At 40.7% G+C, this 25,348-nt stretch overlaps 2 protein-coding genes across 2 annotated transcripts in view; both read right to left on the bottom strand.

The window, feature by feature from the left end:
* The window catches only part of kcnab2a (potassium voltage-gated channel subfamily A regulatory beta subunit 2a), a 102,467-nt gene extending 87,016 nt beyond the window's left edge, over nucleotides 1–15,451 (bottom strand). The window contains exon 1 of the mRNA XM_078248825.1: nucleotides 15,342–15,451. The gene's annotated coding sequence lies outside the window, so the exon portion shown is untranslated. The remainder of the gene's footprint in view (nucleotides 1–15,341) is intronic.
* A 311-nt stretch (nucleotides 15,452–15,762) lies between these two features.
* Nucleotides 15,763–21,545, bottom strand: park7 (parkinson protein 7). Its single transcript, XM_078248819.1, has 6 exons — nucleotides 21,339–21,545; nucleotides 20,256–20,357; nucleotides 19,895–19,954; nucleotides 18,819–18,888; nucleotides 16,654–16,740; nucleotides 15,763–16,281 (listed from the first exon to the last, which is right to left on the bottom strand). Exons 1-6 carry the CDS (start codon nucleotides 21,426–21,428, stop codon nucleotides 16,121–16,123), a joined length of 570 nt encoding a protein of 189 aa, XP_078104945.1. The 5' UTR covers nucleotides 21,429–21,545; the 3' UTR covers nucleotides 15,763–16,120.
* Between the last annotated feature and the right edge of the window lie 3,803 nt (nucleotides 21,546–25,348).

The raw sequence follows: 25,348 nt of genomic DNA, 5'->3' as shown, positions 1-25,348 counted from the left end.
TATACCGGCTGCATAATGACTTGCACCTTACTACGCGCTACGTGAGTAACTCATCCAAAGTGACTTTTTATGCTTCAAGTCAACAACAATTTAACCTGCAACAATATTAATACATGATTAATAATTTGTCATATTTTAAGCAAAACATTCAAAAATTCACTGGTTTCACCATCTCAAAATGTAAATATTTGCTGGTTTTCAGTCTTCAATGAGAGAAATACAAGAAAGACATTGTACGTTAAGAAGCAGTTGGCAACAAAATAGTTTACTTTAATCAAAGACAAAACAGACATTTCTAGTTTCACATGATATCTTTAATATTTATCAAATAAATCACCCAGAATGTTGAATAATATACTCTAACCCTATTTTCCACTGGGCGCGTCTGCGCTGCGTTCCGGAGGCGTCGTGCCCCCCGCAAGCAATCGCTGCTATTCAAGTCAATGCTTGATAATCCACCAGCCGGTCCACGGTGCGTCCCAGAAGCGTGCGTGAAGCAGCTCTCCACTCCGCTAAAGATACGCACCAGGGCTATTTTCACATGAGCCGCAGGCCGTTCGGACTGCTGGGCAGGAAGTGAAACAGCAAGACTATCCAGTCAATTTACCAAAAGACACCCCCCAATATCGTTTGTGTCTCCTCTACCACACAACGAGCAATTCATCTTGGAGGTTGAAAAACATAATACGATATCACAGAGCCTTTTTATAAAGGACAACACCAGAAAAGACAAAGCATGGAGTTTAATTGCAAGTACTTGTAGTGGAAGGTAGATACTAGCTTAATAAACACGCGATTGTTCTGTAAAGTACTTGTAGAGACAATAAAATCTGCGAGTTGGGCAGCAAGATGCTCCACTTCTGAGACGCTCCCGGTGTGGCACGCAGACGGAATGCAGCACAGATGCGCCTAGTGGAGAATCGGAGTAAGAATGCTACGTGTGTCATGTAGTATGTGCTCACATTTTCCCTTAAGACAGTGTTATGAATAATATGCTGCCCTCTTTATTAATGCTATAAACTACAGCAGCATTTTGTTGCAACTAGTTTGTATGCTAAAGATGACCACTTCCCGGAAACATACAGTACAGTAACTGCTCAAAAGATGGTTCACTTAAAAAGACAGCATAATCAGCATAACTGCGACATCATCAGAGCAGTATTGTCTGCTTTGTTTTTAGTAAAACAAGTACTGGGAATGACACTTAAAAGCATTTCTGAAAATCCCAAATTAATCTGTCTTTCCTGTTGTCATTGGATGTCACATAGGATTTCTTTGAACACATTTTGTTTGAAGGATTGGTAGTATTGTTTGTCGGTCCTCGTCAGTACCTTTCCTTAAAATACAAGCCAATTTGGTGAAAATATAAGTCTTGTTTTGGTATTAACAACAGCAATCTAACTTTGCTTAGAGTTTGGCTTCTCAAGGACAAATGAATTGCAGACATAAAAAAAAAAAAGCAATGCTTTCCGCAATATCGATGTACCAGCCACGTGAAAGGACACACCACTAGCACATGAATCTGCCTTTTTCTGCTTGTTACAGAGCATTCAACAGCTTACTGCACCAAACTGAAACCCTGCAGCCTGCCTCTCCTGTTCTCTCCTCTTGGACCAGAGCCCAAAGGCAGCCAAGCACACACGCCGTATTCAAGAGTGTGCGCACACACACACGCAGAGATTCTGACCCACAACAATCAGCATGAACACCCACACATTTAAATGACACTGTAACACATTCGGTCAGTTGACTGTCCCAACCCCTCAGCAACAGACCGACACACACACACACACACACACACACACACACACACACACACACACACACACACACACACACACACACACACACACACACACACACACACACACACACACACACACCAGGGTGTTGCTGGCTGTGGCAACTGCAACAGATGGAACTGCAGCAGCAGCGGGGCAGCTAAGGTGAAAAGGAATCAAACCTCCTGTGTTAATGGCATAAACTATCTGCGTGAGCCGGCACAAGTCTTTCACCCTGGCTGTTTTAAGGTGGTTCTTTATAAATCCTACAGCATGGCCTAGTCACTGGCAAGAATTCAAAATGACAGAGCATGCATAAAACATGACAGGCATTCAGAGAGAGGAGAGTAATGGAGTAAAAGCAGAAAAGGAAAAGAGAGAGAGCAAAATACATGCCAGTGTAATAAGGTATGCAAAGACTGTTTTCAATGCAGCAGCGGCAGCAGCACTATCAACCATACTAACAGCTCTGAGACAGTCAGATCTGGAGAGGTAGATATGCTACCTCGCTAGCATAATTTGTGACTATGTTAAATTATGCTGTATGCAGATAGTATGGCATTTGATCCCCGGTAGGAACAGACAAGCATGATCATCCCGACTCTCAATGAGAGAGCGTAGTGAGATGAGGCAGGAAGAGAAAGGGGTGAGAGAGAGAGAGAGAGAGAGAGAGAGAGAGAGAGAGAGAGAGAGAGAGATAGTAAAGACACATAGCCTCAGACCTAGCGAAGATGCTCTTAAAACACCCACCTTAGTCTGCTGCTGATTCCCGACGCAGTGAGCACAACCAGGGATAAATGCTGTATACGATGGAGGACCAGCAACCAATATCCAAGAGATTGAGCAGAGAGAGGAGGAATGATACGAGACTGGCGAATGTGAGATCCTGTGAAGATTATGTGACTGAGCGAGATGAGCATGTATGTCTGACATGAGAAAGACAGAAATACAAGAAAGACAGGAAAAAGGAGACACAAGACAGACAGAACAGGGAGAAAGAAAGAAAGAGATGGAAAGAGGAGACAGAATAAATGGGTGAGCTTGGAGAGTCGCTGAGCAGATGCATTAAAAAGGAAATGCCCCTCCTTCTTTCTCACACACACACACACACACACACACACACACACACACACACGCACACACACACTAAGCATGCATTCTGTGAATCAAAGTGAGCTGTAAATGGTGAAAGAGATATAGGGTGGGCCAGAGGAAAGCAAGCAAAAAACATGTATGTTCATTTTAAATTCAATGACAAGGCACTAGGAGATTTGTGGTTTCTACTGAAAGTGGCTCGAAGTTGATTGGCTGCATAGCAAAAAAACACAGCTCAGCAAGCTGGCTATAGCTCAGAGAGGAGGGAGGTTCAATATGTTGAAAGCTCTATGCTATGCAGCTCTACGTATATCCTATTCCCTATTATGACAAAAGGTAAAATTAACATGCACAGTATGTAATCTACACTGCACCCAAAGAAATCTGTCAGGATATGGTTCAAGCTCCGACGAGTAGCTCCTTAAATGCTGCAGAGTCTTTGAGCATGGCATAAAATCCCTATCAAGTCCAGGTCTGCTCAATGGCAGTTTTGTAGTAGTTTTTAATTTTTCAAGACATTAGGAGCACAGCGAGTCTGAACTTAGATAATTAAAAGGTTGTTTGCAAACATTTTCAGCTATATATATCTATCTATCTATCTATCTATCTATCTATCTATCTATCTATCTGGGCTGAAACGATTCCTCAAGTAACTCGAATAATTCGATTACTAAAAATCCTCGATGCAAAAATGATTTGCCTCGAAGCTTTGTTTAATCAACGTTAATTAAACGTATCGCTCACGGTGTTTCCGCACGGAGGATTATTACTGTCACGCACCGGGCTGATGCTGCTTGCGACACATGCCATGAAGACTGATTACAAAATGAAGAAAGCGCGTAAGGGGCTAAGAGAAGAGACCGGCTGGAGAAAACGACAGAAAGTGACCAAAGTTTGGAATCAGTTCAAATGTAATTAAAACGAAAATTCTGTACAGTGTGTCTACTGAAAAATCAAAACGAGCTTACCACAATAATAGCACGACGTCAATGCTTTAGCATCTCAACTGAAAACATTGAGTCTAACTTAATCATCCATTCCACGAAGCGGACCCGACAAAAGTAAATCAGAGTCGTATGGACGATGAAATCACACCAAACAACTACCAAAATCAAAAGACAAGAAAATACGTAGCAGTGACCACAATTTGATCTAAAGAGCTGACTTGTCGACTATCCCTTCGGAAAAACAGCTTTTCTCTCTCTCTCTCTCTCTCTCTCTCTCTCTCTCTCTCTCTCAGCATAAGTGCAACATAGCTGAGTGACATTGTGATCAAATACATAAATTAGGGATGGGCGATAGAGACGATATGCAATATAAACGATACAAAATTGGCCTACGATAGAGATTTTAATTATATTGCACTATCGCGATAATGCATGTTGATGACGCAATCTACCCGCGAAGTTTAGAGCCACAAGCTGCAACCGGCTGCAACGCATCATCGTCATCTTGAGCAAACATGGCTGAAAGTAAAACGGAGGAGCTGGTGAAAAAGACCGGTGCAACATCCATTACTTGGACTTGGTTCGGATTTCAGCCGTACCACAGATCAGCCTGACAATTCACTATATAACGGACGATTGGAATCTTGGCAGGCAGTGTTTGCAGACGTCGTACTTCCCCGCTGAACATACAGCCGTGTGTGTGTGCGTGCGTGCGTGCTCGTGTTTGTGTGTGTGCTCGTGTTCGTAAAAGTGTGTACACGTGTGCTCAAATGCGTTACATTAGGCTGCAGGTATCTGTGTATCTTTGTCTAATAGTGAAAGTATTTTCAGTACAGTGTCTGTTCCTTAACTAAAGAGACACCAGTTTTTCCTGTTCTCTGCATCGTGGGGGGCATTTAGGAACCAAGGACTTAAACTAATACTTTAAGCTTTTTCTTTGTTAAAGTCTCTGCAACTAGTGTACTTGAATTGTATTTATCTGCACCATTATGTTGTATAATTACAGTTTTGCACATTTAGCAGTTTGGCTTTCCTTAGGGTCTATGTAACCTGGTCTGACATGGTTCTATTATAATTTATATATCGTGATATATATCGTTATCACAAGAGGCTGCAATGTATATCGCAATATGGATTTTAGGCCATATCGCCCATCCCTAATATAAATTTAAAATAGGTTGAGTATAACTAATATTTACATATAAGCCCATATACATATCAGTCTCAGGTTGAAACTTGTAGTTCTGAAAGTTAAGTTGCACAACTTAAGGTAATGTTTATGTATGTTTAAAGGGGTGATAGAATGCAAAACCGATTTTACCTTGTCATAGTTGAATAACGACAGTTTGGTGGGTAAATAGGACATATGTAGAACCTCAAAATCCCATTGATACCTCTTTCCTCTGCAAATCTCACAATTTGAAACTGCCTCTGAAAACGGGCAAATCTCAACTCGGCGGCTCCTCCTTATTTAGCTCTAGTCTCTATCTTTGTCACGCCCAAACATTTACATCACACCACTGATCTGAGGTCAGGTAGTCTTCTGAATAGGTTGCGCAGATCTCAGAAATTGTATACATTGTTCATCTGCTATTTTATCACTAAATTCACTTCTGAGACTTTTTATGCGAGAAATCAACTAAGTAGAGGTCAAATATGGGCTGTTTTACGAAAATTGATGGCTAATGCAAATTAGCCATTCAAACTGTGTCCGACTGTGTGTCGGAGTTCAGCAGCCGGTGCTGCCTGTGTTGCTGCCTCGCCCCCCGGCCTGTCCTCCTTCACAGACCCCGGCCCGCTGTGAGCTAGATGGAGCTCCGTCACGGCCGGCAGCCCGCGGTGCTCCATACCCGCGCAAAGTCACCGTTTCTGGGTTACTGGACTACCAAACGCCGCTGCCCTGACAGAGCTCAGAAATTTACAAAAATGCATTAAATTGAAAATCGGACAAAAGTGTTAGCTAAGCTTTGTAAGACCTTAGGGTAGCTGTGATATACATGCCGTGACAAAATTCAAAGTGTAAATATACTATAGTTATGCCGAAAGCGTAGCGGCAATCTTATCCCATAGGATTGAATGGGACACATAGCCTAGCTAGCAGCTCCTCCTAATGAGACCCCTCAAATTCACAAAAATGCCTTAAATTGAAATCGGACCAAAGTGTTAGCTTTGTTAAGACCTTAGGGTAGCTGTGATATACATGCCGTGACGAAATTCAAACTGTAAATATACGATAGTTATGCCGGCAGCTGAAACACAAACACACACACACACACAGTATATATAGATATATATATATATATATATATATATCTATATATACTGTGGATATATATAATATTATGGTAATGAAAAATTGAAAATTTTTCATTATCTGCCTAGTTTGTGGTAAGTGATTTCAAAGTACTTCTACTTCCAAGAAATACAATTCTTAGATGTGATCTTTCTTTTTACTTTATTGTCAGTAGGGTGTTCAGATTCAGTTTCCTTTAGATCTGTATTTGTGTGTGTGTGTGTGTGTGTGTGTGTGTGTGTGTGTGTGTGTTGCACACAGCCTGAGGGGACAGCTACAGCTTCAGTGTTGCGCACCACTGTCCCTGGCCTTTCTCTATGAGCTCAAACTCAGTAACGGCATCTCCAGCTTCTGCTTCGAGCCAGACTATGGCTCCACAGCTTGAGTCGCTCCTCTCCAATTATGACACCAAGCATGGCGGGGCGTCTGCCAGACAGACAGTCTGATGGGGCCACAACAAGAGATCTTCACCCACACTCGCAATAATAACTACACTTTAAGAGTTTCCTAGAGTTGAAGGCAAACCACACGTCCATTCAGTCATCCCAAACAAACAAAAAAATACAAGCATTTAATGTTGCCTTGTATGAAATAGATCAAATGATGCTGGGTATCTAATTTTGCACCATCTGTAACTGGTGGCCAACACAGAAAAAAAAATGCACATGACTAGGAACACCCCTACAACATCCACTGTTTCACAGTAAACACACTCCCAATCATCGCCTTCCAAAATGTCCTACCTATGACTCCATGTTCATAGTAAATAGTTGAGGGTTGGCTCTGTGGTATCTATGTTTAATGCCATAGGCCTGTAGTCTGTGTGACACTCTGGAGTAGTGGTTTCCCTAGGTTGACTTCTTTAGCCTGGCACTGGTGGAGAACGGAACCAAACCTCACTACCGAGCCAATTTGTACCCGTTAGACTACTGACAACGTTCTGACTGACTTTAGCAGTTTAAATAACACACTTAACTGTCCTGCTGTTATTACAGACATGTGAACTAACCGACATGTGAACTAACAGTTGCCTCGTTAATGGACTCTAGGCAGTGCGTTGCTGCAGTTCACAGTAGCCTACAGCGCTGCCGTACGAATATTGGGAAAACACTTTTCTGGACTGTCAGGGGTTTCTGTTGGCCTGGCGACCCGCCAGGCTTGTGCAATTATAGGTGAAACACTGCTGGGGCTTTGCCAGACAGTTGCATAAGGGAACGGTGATCCTCCTGTGATCATGCCAGGTGCGTGAGTGGTTGCCCTCCTCAATACCAGCTGGAAGGTTTAAGAAACAACGAGCCATTACGTTTAACCCATACCTTCCTGATGCCATTGCGAGGTATGGGTCGAGGCCCTAAAAGCATACAACAATGTAATTTCATCACAAAACATGTACATCAACCTCCATCCTTCCCCTCTCTACACTCAACTATGCCTGATCCAGGTCAGGGTGTGAACAGAAAGATAATAAAGACCAATTGAAATGGTCCAAGCCAACCTGCAGGCTCTTTATCCTGACCCATCAGAATCGTCCTCATTTATTGCTACACACTACTTTTCCGAAAGTCTGCAATCACTCAAGGAGATGAGGAGAATTTACTTCAACTTAAATGTATTTAACACAATTGCATTTGTTCTGCAGCACAACATGGTGTCATGACTTCGCGTAAACATACACGCCGACTTTCTTAAGCCAAGTGGCGTGTTATCTGTACGCATTTTGAGCTATCCGCGTGTATGTCCACGCCGTATACAGCAAACGTAAACATACACCCCACGTGGCCTGTTATCGCCGTCTTGCCGTGTTATCGCGAGAAGAAAGCTACGGTTGAGTTTAGGAAAAGAAGAGCCGGTTGGGTTTAGGAAAAGAATAAAGCGAAGGTTGAGTTTAGGAAAAGAAGAATGTGGTTGGGTTTAAGAAAAAAACAATGGGGTTGGCTTTACACAAACAAGAAAGCAAGGAAACGCCATACGCGGGAAGGAATCCCCGCTCTCCTGCGTTTTCGCCCTGTCATACTACTCCCTACGGCGTAAATTCACACGCAAACGCAAGGTAATGTAAGTCAATGGAGGCCAAACGGCACGTTAAAGTGATTATGCGTCTCTATAACACGCCAATAATGGCATACGAATTGGCGAGTCATACATACACCATTTCATGACATCAGTCTGTACAGCAGGTGAATCCGAGAAAGGTTTCGTGCAAGATGCTGACCCTCACACTGCTACCTCCTACCAGTAGCAGAAACAAATCACACACTCATGTGAATCACACACGTTTTGAAATGCGTAAAATGTTAGATGTTGACTTTATTCATTGAAAGTCGGCTAGAACTTGTCATGGTTATTGTTGTAGAATACGTGACATTTTATAACACAATTTTTAAGCAATTAATGCCATATTGTTGGCTTTTATATTTACATGACCTTATTGTTGTACCTCTACAAATATGAAGACAACCAGTAATAGACAAAACAGAATAAGCTTGCAAATTATTATCAATCTACATACAACACTTAACACAACAGCATATATACAGTTGCATACACTTTCATCCTGATATTGAGTTGATTCTCAGGTCCACTGGGTATTGCTTATGCTGAAGAGAAGGCCATTAGGCTTTTAGTACTACAGTGTCTGCACGGTCTCACTGGAATTGCCAGAGAGAACACAGCAAGTGACAGGCATTTGTACACAAAATTACAGGCTCATAGGAATTAGTCTGTGACTTATTGTAAAACAAAAAAAGCCACACAATCCTGGATCAGCTCCTGAGCGTAAATCAGTACAGTATTGACTGATGTTTCAGACTGACAACAGAAGAAGGTGATATTGCTATAATGTTGGCCTCTTAAAGCTGTGGTAGGCAGGGACTTTATTTTTGGTGTTGTTGGGCAAGAATTCCATAATAATCTTTCAGCATATTGTAATGTAAGTGGTCTAAAAGAAAACTAGACTTCTGCACCTCCTCTTGGCTCTGTATTCAGGCTTCAGAAAATATGTCCATCACAGGAGACTTTGGTCACACACACACACACACACACACACACACACACACACACACACACAGAGAGAGAGAGCAAGAGCGAGACAGAGAGAGAGATCCTATTGGCTGTTCTGAGCATGCATTGCCCATGTCACAGAGAGGGTACAGGGAGTGCTGCAGGAAAACATCTCACTCTACTTCAAATCTGGCGTTTTTTGCTTTCTTCCCACTGCAGCTTTAATATTAATACACAGATAATCTAAAGACATGGAAGGGAAAAGCCTTGGGCTAATCTCACAGTTCATAGTGGTTATGCCATAGAAATTTAACCTAGATGCACTGCAAACATCCTCAAATTAACTTAATGTTAAACAGTACTATGCAGATGTCCCACCCAACTGCAGAAATACAGTACGTCGGCAGGATAGGAAAGCAGCAAATATTGGCTTCAGCTTTAAAAAAAAAAAAAAAAAAAAAGTGTGGATCCCAAGTGGATCGGTTTTTCTTGACAACACAGTGTATGATTGATTACAATTATTCCAGGACTGAAGGAACTTCAGCAAACAGTTGATGCTGCACAGCTAGCATCAGATCACCATGGGACTGCACAGTATCTGCACTCGTATGTGTATTTGCTTACCTTTGATAACATACAGCAGACAAGCACTTTGACGGTTATTCCAGACAACAAACAAGCTGATTAAGGTAATAATCTTCCCGTTTTGGTTTAGGGTCCTCTTTTATACGTCAGAGCAGACCTTCTTACTTCTGCTAATTGTACCTGACCTACGGACATGCGGAATAAAATGCAGAAAGTGTCATGTGCATCGTTGACCTCTGCATGATTACTTTAATGAAGTCGGTGCTAATACCGATCCATTCATGGCCATTACCAATACATAAAAACATACTTTTATTTATTTATGAAGATTTAAAACATGTATAGAGGCCTCACATTATGTATTGTCCCCACATAAAGCCCTGCAGACATATTCTGTTTATGGAAACACTAATTGCAAGAGAAGTGCAGATAACCTAATAACAGAATTATAAGTGTAACTTTGGACAGCCGAGTTCAGCATTTCTCATTAACCTTTGCATTTAAAAATGTTCTCGATAAAAGTCTAAAGTATCTATGAAATCACCTTGTCATATTCTCTTCTAAAAATAAACTAACACAAATTAAGTGTGTACTTTTTGCTAAACAAACAATGTCTCTAGCAAACAAGTCCCCCAGAGTAATTAATTGGGGTAAAATTGTTGCTGAAGACAAATACACTCATACTGATCAGTTTAAAGTCTCAAGTTTCCTCCCCGTCTCCTTAAATACCTTAGGCAGCAATACCAACATTGAACAGCATCATTCACAAAGTCACTTTTTTTGTGAATATGTTGAAAGAGTTAATCATGCAAACTTTCAAGCCCAATTTGGCATAAAATGTCTAGTTTATTATGGGTTAAGTACAGTAATCCTAATAGTGGTTCAAAAATTCTACTATAACCAAGAGCTATAATTCAGATTCCATATTAGGTATAGTGCCAGAGATCGACAAATCTATCCATTCGTTGCTGATGAAATGTTGACACAAAAAAATCCTAATTGTTTGAAAAATTGTCTAACCTTTCGAAAAAGCATTTGCCAAAGTGACTCAGGCAAACAAATTCAGTCTTTGTCATCTGCAGGCCAGTGCAAGTGGCGGATCTAATCAGGAGATGCAAAGTGCAGCTCTCTAATTGCATCATTAGCTAAACCAATGACTCAGTCACAGTGACTTCAGCCTTCACCTCCCCCCACCATTCCCTCCTCTGCCCCATCCAGAAATAGGGAGTCAAGCCTCAAGCTCTTTACTGTACAGCTGCTCAAGCAGAATAATTCTAACATGTTATGTGCAACAGCGCAAAATGCTAGCGTTCCAGAAATATCCAACTGAAAAACATAGCATTAATGAGGGTGTGCTATTAAACATGTCATCAAGACACTATTAATGTTTGTCTTCCAGGGAGTGGCAACGGTTAGTACTTCATTTCGAAAAACAGAAATAAAAAAACATATCAACTCAGGCACACAATGTAGTGATGTTGCCTCAACGTGACAGGTATTGCCCCATCTGAAATGTTGAAGACTGTCATTGGGCAAACAACTAGCCTAAACCTTTTCGCAGAGTGCCCAGAGGTAACAGTCATACGCATGCACACATTCATGATTTTGAAGATTTGGATTTTGATGCGATTTCAACAGTAAACAATGCTCTCTTGATGCACTGTCTGTAATGGGACAGGGCCTCGCAGTCTTGTTTGGCTCACTTGGTTGTACAATTAAAAAAAAAGCCATTTGGGCCGCATTTCCACCCCGTACAAAAATCAGATCTAAGTGATCCGATCACATGTGGACAGCTCTAAGTACATGTGTTCCCACCTGGCAGCAGAGGGTGTCTCCAAATGTGTCGTGAGTGACCACTTGTGATCGGATCTTACTTCCCTGCTCTATATGCAAATAAATACGTACATCATTTTAGTTTACCCATAGTAGGTCGGTAGTCATAGGGCTCGGCAGTGTGAGCGTTTCACTCGCATTTGCGACTAAAAATAGATGAACAACCTAACGTTAGGGTATTTTTACACTTGTCGTTTTTTGCAAATGCGGCAGCCAGTAGCTCCCATGAACTTTGTGACATTTTAGTTTTAATTTGTTGTCTGTCTGTCTTTGTTACCGAAGCGCTTCCGGCTCGTCATTATAGGCTATTATATTGCAGCGAGCCTGCAATATTGAAAAAACTGCAGTGTTGTCTGCGTGAGGTTTTGAAAAGTAACCACAGTTGCAACCGCTTTGTTGGCAATGCTATCCCCGTTAACTGAATAGAACTGCAGAGTAGGGCTGCACGATATGAGGAAAATGTCTAATTGCGCATATTTTGACACATATTACGATTGCGATGATTCACGATATTGAAGGGAATGATCATTTGTGTATCATTATTCTCATTTTCATTTAAACTTATTAAAATTAAAAATGTTTATTTTTTGATTATAGTGTGATTTTTGCAAGGCTCTGTAGCAAACAGATTTTTTCATTAGTCTGTAGGATACGAATTGTAGGCCCAGGACGTCTCTGCAGCGCCACAAATACTTAATTCAGAATGGTTTGACACATATTGTATTTTGCCTTTAACAAATATTGCGCCACCCTGCGATTGTGCAGCCCTACTGCAGAGTGGAGGTCTCTCTGCCGTCCCAAGTACACGTAAAGCCGTATAGACATAATTCGCGGAAAACTGCTCTGCGCTGGCTGGGCCATTGTTTTCCTATGGGGAGAGCGGTGGAGACAGAGGAAGCGCTACCCTCGGCATCGCCCACCACTTGGAATTGCCGTTTCCGATCAGAGCACAACGGCCATGAGCGAATTGAGACAACATTACTCTATTGAACTGTACGCACTACACAAGTGAGTACATACAGTGTACTACATGCAAGTGTACTATTCTACTATTTCATGTTTGCTTATAGAAGTCGTGTTAGGTAACTGCTGACGAGTACCCATTTCCTGATTTTGCTGCTTTAAAAAAAAAAATAATAATAAAAAATAACTTTTATTGTGAAAAATTTGAATTAAATGAAACCGTTCCACCTAGGGCTGTCCCAAACAATTATTTTTTTTAAACGATTAATCTAGCGATTAATTTTTCAATTCGCGATTATTTTCCCATTGCTCAATTATTAACAATTTACACAAAACAAATTTCAATAAGGTTCAAATCTCTATTTAAATTGTTTAACACGGCACTGTTCAAGTAAAATGATTTTTTAGTGCAACCTGAAGCCAGATGTAGGCTATCAATCAAACAACAAAATAAAAAGTCACTTTCAGGAGGAATACAAAAATAAAAACTTATAGTAAACAGAGCAAGTGCAAAAAGGAGTAGCCTGTATTTGCTTCTTTTTTTTAACAGTAGGAAAAATAATGAATAAGCTCTTGTTTAACATCCAAGCTCTTCTCCCTTTAACTTTAATTATTTGTATCTAAACGGCTGGTGAAGCACTGTAGGGAGGAGAAGTTGGACAGTTTTTTTTTTGTCTCGTTCCAGTGATTGGCACCTCTGGGTGATGGCGTCGGATATGCGTTAGCATGTTAGATGTATTTCCACTCACATACCCAACAACTGCTGAACAACGCCGACACACACAGTCCTCGTCTTATCCACCACTCTCTCGTCTGTAGCCTACTACTGTAACTGACCCGAAGACCAAAGTTTTCGAGGCTGGGATGGCACCAGGCGGGAGGGCATGAGACGAGAGGGCATGACACAGGAGGCTCCAGCCATATAGTCTCGAAGTTTTCCCAAAGTTGCGATCTTAAAGAGGCCGGCGGGTCCTCTAACTCTTGTGGGTCGCCACTACTCGCCATACTCGTCTTTTCGTGCTGCTATCTCTGACTCACTTACTGGACCGTCGACCTGACAAAAAACTGCATGTAGGCGGAGGAGCTCGGCTAACTTCAGAGCTAAGGCGGGGCTACAGATTAGGTGTCCCTAGAACCTAACTCTAACAGTAGTTCCGCATTACATTAATTAATTTGCACGCAAGTTATTTATGTATTTTATTTAATGACGCGTCGACGCAAATTATGTGTAGACGCATTTACGTAATCAATGACGTCGACGAATCGTCCCAGCCCTAGTTCCACCGTTTTACAGCCACTGCTTTGACCAATCAGGTTTACAGGATTCCTCCAGCGCTGTCTGGCAATGCGCAACTACTAAATAGCAACAGCATATGTTGTGGGATAAGAAGTACAGTTTCATGAAACTGAAAATAAGGATATTGTCTACCAGTGGCTGCATTTCCAGGGAAACCACGGGACACAGAGCTCCAAACAGTCGGGGACATAAGAACAGGCAGCACAGGAAAAAACAAACGGACAGATCCAAAACACACGATTCACTCGGTGTTTTTTGTGACATGAGAAAATGACTTTGAATGAGTACGTAGTTCCGCTCACAGTTGAGTAGGCCTACTACACTGTTAAAAGAATTTGGTCACTTAACCTAAACCATTTACGAATGTGGTCAGAGTGATCAGATCTCAATGCGTCCTGGATGCATTCCCACCTCTTAGAGCTGTCCACTTGTGATCAGATCACTCAGATTAGATTTCATACCAGGTGGAAATGGGATTTTGAGTTGCCCTCTTATTTTAGAAGACACCTGACTTGCTGTGGTTCTGCCTGCATGACTAAGAGGCGGTTTCCCAGCAACTGAAAATGCAGTCTACCAGAAAAGAACTTTCTTGTGTTTCCTGTCTCTGTAAAGAGAAAGAGGTGATGGTAACACCTCTGGTATTTCCTGTTATAAGGGCTCAAACGCAAAAGAGAGCATAATCTTGACGGGTCTAGTGTCAATGAAGATCTCTCAACGGTGAAGCCAATTGCTATGCTCTGATTCGATTAATGAGAAACACGGCGGTCCATGTCTTATGTGGATAAGTCATTCAAATAATGACAACGTGACCTTAACTTCAGCATTATGACATTTCATGTGGTCGGGTTTTCAATTACATTCATGCACAAAAGATCTTTCTAGTTTTCGTATTTAGTTAGTTGCACGTGTTTGACAGCGCTTTTTCTCGTTGTCACAGTGATGTCTCTGATTGATGGATGGAGTAAATAACCTGGCCTCTGCCGCACTTTGCTAGCTACAGTCAGTGTACGCAGCACAGCCTGACTGCAGCTGCTGCTGATGACAGAGAGCTTCTGGAACTGACGTCTCCACATCGGGTCACATATGCAGAACGATCTCTCAACGTTAAAGATACGGTGATCCAAGTGCTTTTACTAGTGTCCTAAAAGCGTCTTTTAATTGTGATTATGTAAACGTTACCTCAGGCTAACATTAGTATATTTGATTTGAGACGCTGATGCCAATCCATTATGCCATGGATTGAAGCGAAGTTGAGGCTCAGGCTCACAATTCAGCACAATCAGCAAGATAATCACAGCTAACAAAAACAATTCCTAATCATGTAACTTGTATGTGTTGCTGTCGTGTTATTCCCTTTTCAATGTTATGTTCATTTCGACACCATCAGTAGCTAGTTACCGTGATTAGCGTCGCGTAAACTGTTCTGCCAACATAAATAATAAGACACGAACGCTATTAACGCCATTTCGGAATAACATCACCGTTGGTAGAGTAAAGATAACCCGCACAACACTCACAGGCACTGGAGAAAGCACAAATGCTCCTACCTTCGCCGAAATTCTTCTCTTCGTTTTTCACTGTGAAGACCCTCTGGATTTTGTTGCTTTGACACAACTACCACGCGCTGCACCAGAGCCCCGCCCTGCTTGCTGCGGGCGAGCTGCCGTTCGTCAATTAGAATACAACTGCAGCCGGGGCGAAGCTTCCCATTGGCCAGACCACATGTCAATCTATTCGGATTCTTCTTCCCGCGTTCGTTCTCTTAATAAACCCATGTTTCTAGCACTAAATTTCGCGACACAGAGTCCCAGAAGCGGCTAAAAAGGAACAAAACCGCGGCGCATCTGCACCTGGTGGAATACGCCGGTAAGTACCGCTCACAAAACATTACATGATACAGCCTATATTTATGTGAAAACAACTCCCAGTACCCTCCGGTTTATAACAATACGTGGAGTAAGACATACACCGTTTATCACATTAATATTTAATGTCAAGTGAAACAATAAAAGCTGTCAAAAACAAATGAGCAACTTGTGGTACAATGTGACAAAATCAATTTCATTTCATTTGGAAAGCCTGTGAATCCATATTTTATTTCTTTGTTAAAAAAAACAAATGGGTGCCATTTTCAATTCATTGTCAACCAAGAAAGACGAAGGAAGACAATAACAGAAACATCTTTACGGTTTTCCCCCCTGGGGAGAATGATTTGTCACTTGAATTTGACTCTTTGTGTCAGCTACATTGGATTAGCTGTCTCAGTAGTGCAAGTCTTATATAGAGGGAGGTGCTGCTTGCAGGATGTAAGTGAACACGGCTACAGTCAGTCTTTCATAATGAGAGGAGCCTTGACTTGAGCTGCAACCTCAGCCCCCATAAGTTCCTCTACAATCGTCAGGGCAAACTCGAAACTGGTTCCTGGCCCACGGCTGGTGATGTAATGTCCATCCTTCTGTACTCGAGCCTCTGAATATTTATAGTGGTCTAAAAAAAGACAAAGAGCAATACCATAAGGATGATCACAATATGAAAGCTTTAAGCTTCAGATTGAAAGCCACACCAGACATCACACTGTAATATATGCACTTAGGTACCACCATTTTAACTGACCCAGTTCTAGTATGTTCTGCCAAATTCCTGCATCTGCTTTCACCTGGATGGTGTGCTCTCCTCTACTGCATAGTACATGATACATGATATTCCAGTAGCATGAAAGAGCTACAACAGCACCATCTACTGCCTTTTACAAATAATTACAAGGGCCTCCTGTTCTGAGTTAGAGCTGCAAATGTTAGTCACTAGCTGTACATTTAACACATTTTCCACATGTTCGTTTGCGTGAAGTGTTTTTTTTACCTCCAGCCATCATCTTCTCCTTCATGGCAGGATGTGTAGTGACTGTGCTGCCGTAACCGATGCCATGTGCCAGAAGAGCAGTGGGACCTGCAGAAGAGCAAAGTCGTTTAAGGTTCATTTAACGGCTTCCTGTGATAAAGTAGCACTTGTTCTGTTGCTTGTGTCAATCCAGTTCATGCAGTTTAAAACAGAGTAAAATAGGTGTAAAATACTGTATCCTCAAATCACTTCCCTCTAGCTAAACACTAAATCAAAATACAGAAAATGCTGCATTTAACATTAGGAATTGCAGTTAGTAAACATTATGTTCTAAAGGTGTCCTCAACAGCGCCATTGTTTCTAAGAATACACACATACAGTATACAGTTTCAGCCTCTCTCCAAAGACTCTGCGCCACATTTAAGAGAGAGAAAAAAGGAGAGGCTGAAGACATTGACTGCTGCTGCATTAACTTTGGCAACGTCCTACCACTGCAGTGAGCTCATCCAAAAACTGTTAATAAATAGAAAGTTATTGATTATGCTCCTTGGCTGCCTTCCAATGCAGTCTAAAGATTTCACTTTCCCCTGGCAGAACAGCAGACTGTCAGTTAAAGCCAGGCTACTCCTGTTACAGCAAGTCCCCAACCAGAGGACGCCAGTCTGGGGGGGGGGGGGTGGAGACCTTCTGAGAACCAGAGTCAGACAGAGAGGCAGACGTGGAAAGATGGATGATGGCCATCTTTCTATCCTCTGAGGACTCTTTAAAAATTATGTATCCATGTTTTTTGGACATAAATGTAACACATATTAGCTCGAAAAAAGAGAAATATACAATGACAGATTTATCCTGCTAGTTTTATTTTTTATTTTTAACACTCATTGTTCTGGTTTTCAATCGAATCCTTTTTGAACTGACTTTTTTTTCACATGTTGAGATAATCATTTTCATGTTAGGGCTGAATAATAAGTCTTGCAACTGGCCCTCTTGCTGGCAGGTTCATTAAACTGTATATTCCTGTGAGGATTTCAGTCATTTTCTAGGACACCCTTCAATCCACTTTGCTGCATTGGCCCCGGTCCCTATTCAAAATGTCCTTCCAGTGTCCTTTCTATGCATACGGAGGCTGTCAAATAAAATGTTAGTACTTGTAGGTTCACTCAAGGACTGTTATTAATCAAACCCTCTCTTTCATTCCAAATGCCAAAAAGGGGTCACACATTACCATAAATTAATAAAGCATGTTTGTTAATATTTCAAATCTTAAATCTCAGACCATACTGATATTGCACTATTCCTTCCCTATATTTTTTGTAAAGTTTTAAATTCTGTTGTATTGTTATACTGTACACTTAGTAGTATTTTTTATATATTTCTCACTGTTTTTTTTTTATTCTTATATGTTAAGTGAGTGTTGTACTTAGAGAGCAAAGATTAACCAGAGTCAAATTACTTGTTTGTTTGTGCAAACCTGGCCAATAAAGCTGATTCTGATTTGTTAACTGTATATTTTTTATTTTTTTTAAGGTATGTGATCTTTCAAGAGCACATCCATTTACTAAAATACCAAAATCTGAATCCATTGCCATGTGCATATAAAAACTGCGAGCCAAACCAAATCCCATTTACTGGCACAACATTAGCTTGGTAGGTATTAAACCACAATATCATACATTTAGTGTTGTTCCTAGTTAAACATGTTTGCAGAGCTCATGATAGCATAGTGCATGGTTTATTATTTATATCACTGGATTGTCAAACTGGTTTGATTTGATATGGAAAATGACTGAGTGCATGTATTGCTCTATTACTGCAAGCATCAGAATAAACTGCACTGTATAGGTTGGGTAATTTCAATCTATTTGAATGAAAGCACCAACATGATGGTCACATTTGAGGTCATGATATTTTTAAAACTTGTCACTCTCACTTTTGCTTTGCCGGTTAGGGTTATATAAACTCACACTTGTCACCTGGTACCAATGCAGAGGCGACAAGTGTGCGTGGGAATTTTCTTTGGAAATGGATCTTCGGGCTAATTACTTCCCTGCACCACAAAGGAGATAAAGCAAGTGGTGTGCGTGTTGCTTTCTACTCATATTTAAACCTTAACACATAGAAAATGCATAACTATTAGAGGCTGGTACTGTATAATTATGACTTTGGTTTGTTTTCATAAACTGTACCTGCACAGATGGCTGCAATGAGGCCTTTTCTGCCATCTTGATCCTTCAACACCTCCTTCACAGCAGGAGACTGCAAGAGAGCATGGAAACCAGATGCACAGTGAGTCATTTGTAGGCCATGTGATTGTACAGTGTATATGCTGACTGTGGTATAATCATTGGAACAAACTGGCAATGTTTTAAACACATCAAAAATAACCCATCATTGTTTCAATACAACCACATATTTATTAATCAAAATCAGGAGCAATATTTTTAACTAAACATGGTCTTTGTCTTACCTCATCTATCAAATTAGTTTGAAAATATTGCATTTCATAGTATCAAATAACTTTTACTTTTTTTGAGAACATTAAAAGAGTGAGCAGTCATTCCTGTATGCCAGCTCTGTAGCACAGAGGGATAGAGAGAAATAGAGAATAAGTCAATCATTTTCGTCAATCAATGCTGGTAAGGCCCTCAAGTTAAGGACCCTCAAAACACATTTTCTCAGGCAGCTTCTTACTATGATGAATGGTGTCCTATGAATACAAAATCTTCCACCAAAGTTGGAACAGTTTTTGTTATTTCACATAAATGTTTCTGCTCTTTTCACTTGTTTAAAGTGGGAAGATTGTGCAGAGCCATCGTTGCTGAGTCCAGATTTTAGCTCCGCCCAAGACGATTGTGATGGGTTTAAAGAAACAACCCAGAGGGTTTTTTTTCTCCTATCCTGTAATGTATGTGTGGAGGAGCCAGACCTTACTGCACAGCACTGTGCAGATAAGTCTGGCAATGCGAGACAACATGCTCCCATGAACCAATCAGGATTTAGCCAAATTGGAATCAGAATCTATTTCTGGGCAACTGTCAATCAAATCTGATCAAACCACACCCACACAGTCTTGAAGAGCCAGGTGAGCTGAGGTTTTGAGTGTTAAACTATTAACAAGTTAAACAGGGATGTATTTTTCCAAAACTTTACCATTGTTCGCTTCTTATTTAGTCACAAGTATTTAATGTTATATTGAAATATTTAAAATGTTATGTTTAAAATGTAGCCTAAGCAATTTACAGGCAGTCAGAGTATTTCTCACCTCTGCCAGATTCTGGGCCCCTGGCATTCCTCCTGGCAGAAGCACCACATCGTATGGGCCCTGGGTGACAAACCATTAAAGATAAAGTGAAACAAGGTTTGATATTGTAGCACACTTACGTATCAGAAACAGGTTTATTGCCAGGTAGGTTTGCACAAAGAATTTTTCTTGGTGTTTTGGTGCATATAACCATAAATACAGTGCAAAAGTCAAGAGATAATGTCAAATTCTGAACAGTTTTGTGTAGGACTGTGCAAAATGTTGTCTAAGGAACATGCAAAACGTCACAAAGTTCAATTCAACATTCAAAATATACATTACAAAATACTAAATATGTTAGTAGATGGATGCTGAGACCAACCTGTGTGCTGGCCTCTTCCAGGCTAGCATCAGGACAGATGATGACGTTTCTGCTGCACTGCACTGGCTCTTTGCCAGTCAGTCCTGCAACTGTCACTGCAATCTAAAGGTTTGGGAAAGTAAGGTAAAAAGTACAGCATTAACATAAAGCCACGACATGGCTCAACGGATGCACATTGCTAAGATAATAAAGCCCATCGCTTCCGCTATATCCACTATTTTTGCAAGGGCCATGGATGTATTATATTAACGGCAAGGGCGTTTACTAGGATAGCGAAGGCATGACCCGCCCTACTCTGCCTCTGATTGGCTAGTAATCGTTACCTTCGTTGGTTGGATTGGTCAGGGTTAGGCACTTAGGAGTGGGAGGCTCTGGGGTAAGAATCAGAACCATAGAGATAGAATTTCTCTATCACTCTGGTAAGAATACCAGGGTAAGCCAATCAGAGTAGAGTAGGGCGGGTCATGCCTTCGCCATCCTAGGAAAAGAAATATCCAGAACTATCCGGAGCTTAGCGCCGAGCTAGACTGTTTAAAGAAATACAAACAAGCCCGAGCATTTTCCCCCTATCCTAGAATAGATAGCTAGCTAGGTGGTGTAGCCAGACCATGCTCCTGGAGATAGGTCAGGGGAATGCGAGACTAGTATTGCTGATGGATGGCGGAGAAGTGCAATGTCGTTGGACTTTGACATTTAACTTGGCCTCTTGTCTGCACTCACTTTAAAGGTTGTGAGTGCGTCAACAGTTAACTAGCTAGCTTATACTATTTTCTAGCAAAAATCAAAACTGTGAACGGACAAATAGCACAAGTACGGTTTGTTAAGTTATTGCTCCGGTTAGTTAGCACACTCACTTATGTTAACGTTAACTTAGCTCGTTACAAATGCTGCTTATTGCTCAACTCTTTGATTTCCATCGTTATCACAGTGGCAGTAACCGGTATGTCTTAACAAGGCAGTTGTGGGGTGGCTAACATTTGTATAAACTCAGCTAGCTGGCTAGACTAACGTTAAGTTGATCAGTGGCATTATTAGCTAGCTAGATAGCTAACGTTACTGCTAGCATACAACAAGTAAACAAACCCCAGCTCTACGCATGATGTCCACAGGAATAACAGTTTCCATCTCCTCTGCACCTTTAGACAGGATCACTAATGCCCTCTTGCCTGCCATGATTAGCTTGCAGTTGTGCTACTGTCTACTGTAAGCGCAAAGACGCTAACGTTAACTTCAGTGGGTAACTTCCAGCAACTGGCATGCTCTGCAATGAGATTCTGACAGGAGGAGGGTTGCCAGGCTGCGTCCCTCTATCCACCTTTTAAAGACAATGCAATGTCTGGCAATACGAGACTAATGGAGCACCGTCTTTGAAAGGGGATATCCCACCAATAACAGCACAGCACACATGTCGGTCAAGTATGACCCCCTCGGTTTTATTATACTAGATCCACGATGACCCCATTTATCATATGATGACCCTTTACTTAACTAAGAAAATTGATAAAAAGGCTTAAACCAATGTATGAACCAAAGAGACATGAACCGTAAAACGAATACAAATAACTAAACCTGCAAAAACAAACGCAATATGCTTCTGTCCTCTGCAAGGAAACAATAGGCCTACTGTGAGCTCAACCATCAAGCTCAAATTGTCAGTTTAGGGCTCCAGTATTAGCTATACGTTTTGGTTGTTTGTCAATTGTACAACAGCTCCGAATAAACATTGTGGTCTACTGTATGTGTGTGTAATGAATTTGAGGACAAATGTATGTATGGCCATCAGATTACTGTAGGCAGCCTGTCCTCATGGTCGTTCTTACTCATACTGACAAACACCAACTTATTTAAAAGTGGCTAAACTTGTTGAGTAGATGCTTTCCAGGTGAGGCTGATTTGAATTTGATAGAAATAAGAATAATAAAAAATATTTTTCATGTAAACTTGCCTTGTCAATTTCAGTGCTCTTTTTAATAAACCATCAGAATTAAAATGTTATATCTTAACCAATGTTCATATACAGTATGTGCACATGCAAGCTTCCACTAGCCAGCTTGCAGTCTGAAAAATGGAACAGCTTTTGGTACCATAAGACCACATTCATAAGATAAAAAGATTATTATTACTGCGCACCACTAAAAACAAAATGTTTTCTAGTCTGTGATAGTCAGTGGTGGAATGTAACTAAGTATATTTACTCAAGTACTGTATAGGTACAAAGTCAAGGTACCTGTACATGTACTACCTGAGTATTTAGATTTTAGATTTTGAATTTTAAAGTGATAAAATAATGAAATGTTCCTTTATGTGTTCTCCTACTTCTTAAGCTAAATAAACTCTTTAAAAAGCCTCTTGGATCAATTGGAAAATGCATCGTCACAAAGCTGAAAACCGGGCTGTTTTTCTGACACCATGAAAAGTTGACTTTTAAAAGATGAAGATTAAGAGATAAAGGTTCTCATAGGACAGCAACGCTACAAACATATGATGATCTTATAGAATATGATGCATTGCTGTAGATTTAACTACCCACCAGTATATATAGAAGTTAAAGTAATCTGTAACTTTTAAATGTTTCTGAAACTGTGTAATTGTTGGTAGGCTAGGTTACCATATGCAACATGTTTATTGGCATGTCTTTAAACCAATCACAGTCGTCTTAGATGGCGCTAAGCGCCAGACAGAGCCCCGGTGCCTCTGCAAAATAGCCTCGGGATGGAACTTGTCTTGGTGGAACATGTGTATGTCCAAAGGTTGTTTTAGTCGTGCAACAGAAAATTCAGATTGGACAGATAGTCAATTAGGTGTCTGGATTTACCCTGCAGAGATCTGAGGAGCGGTTAACCATAGTCTTCATAAATCGACCGGAGTTTAAAAATCTAACACAAAGAAAGCGTAAGGTAACCGACATCCGGCCGTAAAGATTGACATCCAGCGGACCAATCCTGAAAGTGGAACGTCGTGGATATAGACTAGCACAACCTTAAACATTTACAACAGTAAAACACAATGTACACATTAATGCAGCAGCAATTTAAATCCAAAAACATCATATATAAAGTGAAAACATCGACAGAGAACATTTTACTGCACAATGAGTATTTTTACTTTTGATGCTTTAAGTACATTATGCTGATAATACTTAAATCATTTTACTTAAGTATGGTTTTGAATGTAGGACTTTTAATTGTGATAGAGTATTTTTGAAATATGGTATTTGTACTTTTACTGAAGTAAAGGATCTGAACAGCCTGCTTCCACCACTGATGATAGTTCCGCTACAAACAGGCATCAAAGCAAGGACCTTATAATGGCCTTTAATAACTGACACTACATACTTTCTTCCAGTAGGTGGCGGCATTAACCTAAGATTCTGGAAAGAATGTTAAGGGAAAGCTTGAGAAAGAAGTTTACATACAACATTTATGTTCACCACTCTCTGGAATCCAAAGAAAACTTGGACATTATGGAGACAACATCACAAAAGCTATTGTTAATGAAATCCATGTACTGGTTAATGCCAGTTAATCATAAGCTTATCATCAGCTGCAAGGTGCAAATTGAGCTAATTCAGTAACAACACTATGCAGCAGGTCATTGAGTTTACCAAGTTCCTCAAGATATGTCTGAGAACTTCTGCACCAAACTCCAAAGACAGTTAGGGAATCATATGCCAGTGTAAATCCTAGACTTAATGTCTGGGGCTTTAGCATGCAGACACCCATCCTAGTTAATGTGCCTCTGTGCATTCTGCTGCTGAGATTCACTTTCATATTTGTGCGACAAACTAGAGCCCAGTGAAACGGCAGATTAGACAAAAGCGTAGGGGGTGCTGGCAGCAGGTTGTTTATTGCGTGCCTGTGAGTGAATCCGAGAGGCAGTGGTGATTACCAGCATATGCAGCTGGGGATCAACTGAACCAGACCCGCAGTGGCACACAAGCTAATTTCCCTACATTAATTCACTTATGTACATTTGCTAATTCCTTTCAATATGTAATCATAAAGTGCAGGATCACACTGAGGAAATATTTCAAAATGACAGTGGTAAGTGTGAAAAGTAATGTCTTAGACACTGAAAACAAAGGGTCTGTTTGCACAGGGCTTCAATTTCTCATCTCAAGCGAGGTTCAATTATTTACAAGGAGATTTGAATACGTTAAAACAATGCCTGAAAAATAATGAAAACATATTAAAGAATAAGTCTGACAATATCCTATATTTTTTATTAATGTCAACAAACCCCATGAAAAGACCCAAACCATCAATTCATTGATCTGACTAACACATATTGTCTTTGTAGCCAAAGCCTGATGTGACAATTGTTGTCCAAAGACTATTAAAAACACATGTGTATGAGCCACATTGTTGCACTGGATTTATTTATTACTAACACAGGCACGTAAGTTTATTAAGTCATACAGTATCACATACACTGCCCTGCTGCTATGAATATTCACTAGCACATATTAATCCTTGGCTAAATGGTAGTCCCCAACAAATCCGCTGTTTTTTTTCTGTTTAAGTAACATTTGCCAACAATCAAAACTCTCAGCTCTTTAAGGAAATGACCAAGTCTTTTTTTAAATGAAACTATACACATTTCTGGCCTGTTTTTAAACTTTTCCACCTTCAGTAGGTAACTGATTGGTTTCTTAAATATATTAAACAGTCTCAAACACTGCTTTGGAAAACAGTTAGCTGTAAAAGCATGCATAGTATGTGTGTAAGCAAAATATACAAACTGTTATGGGCCATAAGTGTGGTATGGAAATGATCATTTAGTGTGTATATTGTAGATGTGGTACAGTATAGTTGTGTATATTCTTCTGGAGATTGGCCTGTTGAGTAAAAGGGTGCACATCACTGGATTCCTTAGGGTAATATTATTCCTCTCGTGCCCCCTCATGCCTTCACCACCCGGCCTTGCTCTGCTTTATCTGGCCCTTCGCAGAGGTCTGCTCAAAAACCTGAAGGGCTTCTGGAATCAAACCTCGGGGCAGACAAGAATACAGAAAGAAAAAAATGTATAAGACGGGGACAGAGGAAAAAGAAAATCCTTAAACTGAAATGAGGGAATTCCACAAATTACCGTTT

This window comes from Sander vitreus, chromosome 4, assembly GCF_031162955.1.
Source record: "Sander vitreus isolate 19-12246 chromosome 4, sanVit1, whole genome shotgun sequence".
Taxonomy (NCBI): domain Eukaryota; kingdom Metazoa; phylum Chordata; class Actinopteri; order Perciformes; family Percidae; genus Sander; species Sander vitreus.
This window is presented reverse-complemented; position numbering and strand designations above follow the sequence as displayed.